The 4,807-nt window shown below is 39.3% G+C and overlaps 1 protein-coding gene across 1 annotated transcript; it reads left to right on the top strand.

Moving 5' to 3' along the window:
* The first annotated feature begins 632 nt into the window (after positions 1-632).
* On the top strand, positions 633-4,320 carry dpm1 (dolichyl-phosphate mannosyltransferase subunit 1, catalytic). The gene is made up of 9 exons (XM_038723645.1): positions 633-805; positions 1,026-1,125; positions 1,234-1,267; positions 1,358-1,434; positions 1,929-1,954; positions 2,128-2,223; positions 2,358-2,426; positions 2,522-2,636; positions 3,815-4,320. Exons 1-9 carry the CDS (start codon positions 675-677, stop codon positions 3,917-3,919), a joined length of 753 nt encoding a protein of 250 aa, XP_038579573.1. The 5' UTR covers positions 633-674; the 3' UTR covers positions 3,920-4,320.
* The last annotated feature ends 487 nt before the right edge of the window (positions 4,321-4,807 follow it).

The raw sequence follows: 4,807 nt of genomic DNA, 5'->3' as shown, positions 1-4,807 counted from the left end.
TCTGAGGCTAAAACTGACCTCCAACCTCCCTGTAGAGGGCAAGGCAAAATAAAGTAGTCTGCATGAATCATTAATGATAATAATGTCATAGTCTTTTGTCGGAACCGTGGTTAAGAGAAATGTTTCCAGTGGAGTCTATTTTGAAGAGCACAGTAGAAGTTCCAACTTGCCAGCGGGTTAAGCAAGTTAGCCTCATTGGTACAACCGATTTCCGGTTTCGTGAGAAACGTTAGTTTATTTTTCAAAATGAAGGCGAACCATGTTTTCTTTGTAAACGCGTTACTGCCCAACACTGGTAGTGATTACATAACAAATAGCCTAACATTAATTGTATTGAACTTGTGAGGACAGCACTGAGCAATTATTTCTGTTATCATGGGTGTGAGGTCAAACCTTGACATGAGCACTATCCACAATGTTGTGTACTTCAGTAAGTGTATTACATTCACTGCTAATACATGACAGAAACAAACTCGGACTGACTAATGTTTCAGTATAGCTGATGTAAACAGACTAAATATGGCTATTGAAAAATGTAATTAGGTATGACATACACTGTACTTGCCAGTATAGTTTCACCAGAACTGAAATTATTTTGAAAATAATAAACAGGATGTTGTACGGAACCTTTTTTTAAACTTTACGCAGTGGTGTGACAGTAGATTCACGTCGCCATGGCAAGTCGAAAATCTTCGCAGCCAAGCCGGGACAATGGGGACAAATACTCAATACTATTACCTACCTACAACGAAAGGGAAAACCTACCTTTGATAGTGTGGCTTTTGGTGAAATATTTCGGTGAGAGGTGAGTTCCGGGGCGCCAGTAAAGCTGCTCTGCTAACGTTAGTGCTAGCTAACGCAGTGGTGAGGCCAGTCAGTGATGAGCTGTCACTTAGCCACAGTCAGAAAGCGACAGCTCGGCTCGATGCTGCTAATGCTGGCTTACAAGATCTATTTGTGTGTGTTAGAGGTACGAAACTGACGAACAAAATTACAACCTCTATTTCTATTTGATGTATTTACAGTGGATACAACTATGAGATCATTGTCATTGACGACGGAAGCCCAGATGGGACATTGGAGGTGGCAAAGCAGTTGCAGAAAATTTATGGAGAGGATAAGATAGTAAGTTTAGAATCGGTACAAATACCAGTGATAGAGATGATCAGATATGATTTACTTGCAAATGAGTGGCATCTTTATGCAGACTATTCTTTCTTTCCTGTGTTTCAGCTTCTAAGACCAAGGGCGTCAAAATTGGGACTAGGTAAGTTTGAAACCGGGTAAAAATGTGTGTAACGTTATTTGTTCTAGTAACCTTTGCCAACAACTGATGAGCTCCTGTTTCCTTTCAAAGGTACTGCCTACATCCACGGCATGAAGCATGCAACTGGGAACTTCATCATCATAATGGATGCTGATCTTTCCCATCACGTGAGTGGTGCTATATCACATTCACATGATCCTAGGGCTGTGATTAACAATTATTTTTATGATTGATTAGTCTGCCAGTTACTTTTTCAGTTAATCATTTGGTCTATAAAATGTCAGGAAGTAGTGAAAAATCTAAGGCCAACACGACATCTTCACATTCCTTGTTAGGTTTAAAACCCAAAGATATTCAGGTGGCTTTCACATAAGACGATGAAGCAAATGCTCACGTTTGAGAAGCTGGGACCAGAGATTGTATTTTCTAATAAATATTGACTAAAAATGATTGACCAATTATCAAAAACAAACATTTTATTTCAAACTGTTTTTATAACTGATTCCTGAATTTCATTAGAGGTAGCATTGGATCTGAGTTGTGAGTTTACCTGATCTATTTTTCGTTTTACCTTTTTATTATTCCTAAAATTTGAATTACTCGTTCGTGTAATGGCAATATTATGTGAAATATAACTGTTTTCTCAAATTTTGTATTTCAGCCCAAATTTATCCCTGAATTTATTGAGTAAGTGTCTCTAAATTCCCTATTATAATTTAGATTTTTCTGACTATATTTCAATTCATATACACAAAATTAATTTCTGAATATTTAAACAATAATATTTTGCCACAAATGACAGTTGGAATAGAAGTTGTGCCTATGTCCTTTAGTTAGGACCGTTTTGTCTTGTTTGTCAGAAAGCAGAAGGAAGGCAATTACGACCTGGTGTCTGGTACTCGATACCAAGGGAACGGAGGCGTATACGGCTGGGACCTGCGCAGGAAACTCATCAGGTAACTATAAGACAACATCCCTCCACTTCAAATTCCCCTCACCCGTCTTGCACTGACCCCAATTACAACAGGCAAGAGGCTGAAGTAGGATTTTTTTTTTTTTCTTTCTTTCTTCTGTCTCCTTCTCTCATCAGCCGGGGGGCCAACTTTTTGACTCAAGTGTTGTTGAGACCCGGTGCTTCAGACCTCACAGGGAGCTTTAGGTAAGTAGTGCGAGTGTTCTGAAACAGGTGCAGCTGACTGTTGCTGTGTGTTCTCACACTCCCACTGTTTTTTGTTTTTTTCTCTCTGATGTCAGACTGTACAAGAAGAAGGTGTTGGAGAGTCTGGTTGAGCGGTGCGTGTCCAAAGGGTACGTCTTTCAGATGGAGATGATCGTCCGCGCCAGACAGCTCAACTACACAATCGGAGAAGTGAGGCCCTACTTTATTCATTCATGTCTATATGGGTTTTTTGTTTTTTTTGGGTGGGGGGTTATTTACTGAGTTTTCAGACTGATGTTGTTGGTTTTCTAGATTCTCTTTTTGCTCTTTTAAAAAAACTGAACAACTGTAAGAAGTCAGTTTAAGCCTTAACACTGGTTAAACCCACTTTTAGACAATTTCACTTATTTTTCTGCAACCAGATCCAGTTAGACCAGGTCTAGCTCAAACAACAATATTCTTAGATTTGTCAAGTCTAGACTAGACTAACAAATGGACTCTAGACATTGTTTAAAACGTAGTTTCACATCGGTGAAACCTTTTTATTTGAAAAAAGAGCACTTTCTTTTTCTGAAGCTGTTTTATTCCAAGAGTATCTAGCTGCAGATCCAAAAGGGCGGATCCCCTGCGCATTTGACAGGAAAAAACGTGACCTCAGCTGCAGAAGTTGGTCTTTTTCAGGCTGTTTTTGCGTGACCATTTTGCAGAAGTCTGCTTGTGACAGAAAAGGCGAGAATCCGGCTTTACTGTACGACACAACTTTATAACTTTAATCACTGATTTTGGTGAAAATACCTGCTTTGGTTCTGGTGCCTGAACACCTCCTGCTCCCAGTGGTCCTAGGCTCCTATCCATCAGAGGGAAAGCCAGAAAATATTCTCTAAAAATAAAACAATGTTCCGGTTTCATCAAAATCAGTGAATAAAGTGGTTGTGTTTTTGTACAGTAATCAATGAAGTCTGGCCGCCTTCGTTCGTCTTTTCCATTTTCTTCCACAAGTAGACTACGCACATCCGCAATGCAAACGTTTGCAAACTTCTGCTGCTGGGATCACGTGATTTCGGGTTAACTGCGGAGGTTTCTCTTGTGGCGGTCCACCAGTATGTCTAAATCCAGTTCCTTCTTGCTTTTTCTGCATACAGACCACTATACATAGACTTGTCAAATGTAAACTAGACTAACAAGAACAGTAAAGTCCAGATACTGTTTAAAAACCAGGTAAGACCTGGTATAATGTCGTAGGGATGAAGTGGTGCAAAAACAAAGAATATGGCAAGAAATATCATCGATTTAGTTTAAAATAACTTTCCCCTCTGAATCAGAAGCCAGTTTCAGTTCAGTTGTTTTGGATGTGAACTGAAAAACATTTATCTTCTTCTCCCAAACAGGTACCCATTTCCTTTGTGGATCGAGTTTATGGAGAGTCCAAACTTGGGGGGAATGAGATTGTGTCATTCGTGAAAGGACTGGTCACACTCTTTGCCACAACATGATCAGTGATGTACTCAGTGTGGACCTCCGACAGTCATATAGCATTGCTCTCACTCTTTAAGTCACTGTCTTTCATACAGTAGTTGTTTCTGAATTTTAATGGAGTGGAAATGTAGTCAGACAGTGACATGATGGCCAATGACGAGGGAGACATCTCTCCCCTGTTAGCTGTAAATATAAAATAGTTCCCTGTCAGTAGCTGTCCACGGTACTGAACGAAGATGTGCTTTACATTTCCATCACCCTCTTTAATGAATTTTGAACAAAACAGTGTTTCATCATTCCAAATCCAGACAGCTGAATGAACTCTACACTAACATGATACGTCAGATATGTTTAAATAAACTTTCAACTGCTACACCTGTGATTGTTTGTATACAATTAAACTGTTGGTATTGTTGGATCTGTTTTTTTCTGATTGTACTTTTCTTTTTTCAACGATTCAAAACCTAAAACGGAAGCGACCGGCTTCTCACCACGTATGATGATGTCAACCACTCATGTAAATCACTCAAATGACAGCCGAAGGTCCCGGCTCATCAGAGGAGGCTGTTTAGTTGAGTGTTAAGACTTAGTTGTTAACCTTGGAAACAGCAGTTTAACACATAAAATGTAACTCAAAGATCATTTACTAGCTTCTTTTGGAGCTTGTGGTTGAAAGCTCCAAAAGAAGCTAGTAAATGATCTAAAATAAGTGATCGTTAAGCACATGATGTGGTGGACTCTGTGTTGAGGCAGTACTAGTCAACAGGTACCAGCTTGTACTAGTACATGTCAGAAAGTGAAGACAATTAACATCCAACTTTTGTCTTTGGAATCCCATAGTTTCAAAAATGGAAAAACTGTTTGACATTTAATTTTCAAAGTCAAAGTGGACAATATTTACAGGT

This window comes from Micropterus salmoides, unplaced genomic scaffold, assembly GCF_014851395.1.
Source record: "Micropterus salmoides isolate LMB-PRFRI ecotype aquatic unplaced genomic scaffold, ASM1485139v1 Ms_hic_scaffold_16, whole genome shotgun sequence".
NCBI classification, from domain to species: domain Eukaryota; kingdom Metazoa; phylum Chordata; class Actinopteri; order Centrarchiformes; family Centrarchidae; genus Micropterus; species Micropterus salmoides.
This window is presented reverse-complemented; position numbering and strand designations above follow the sequence as displayed.

Coding starts and splice junctions, on each gene's coding strand:
- dpm1 (XM_038723645.1), top strand. CDS start 675: ATGGCAAGTCGAAAATCTTCGCAGCCAAGCCGGGACAATGGGGACAAA. Junction 1,126..1,233: donor TTTATGGAGAGGATAAGATA/GTAAGTTTAGAA, acceptor CCTGTGTTTCAG/CTTCTAAGACCAAGGGCGTC. Junction 2,427..2,521: donor GACCTCACAGGGAGCTTTAG/GTAAGTAGTGCG, acceptor CTCTGATGTCAG/ACTGTACAAGAAGAAGGTGT.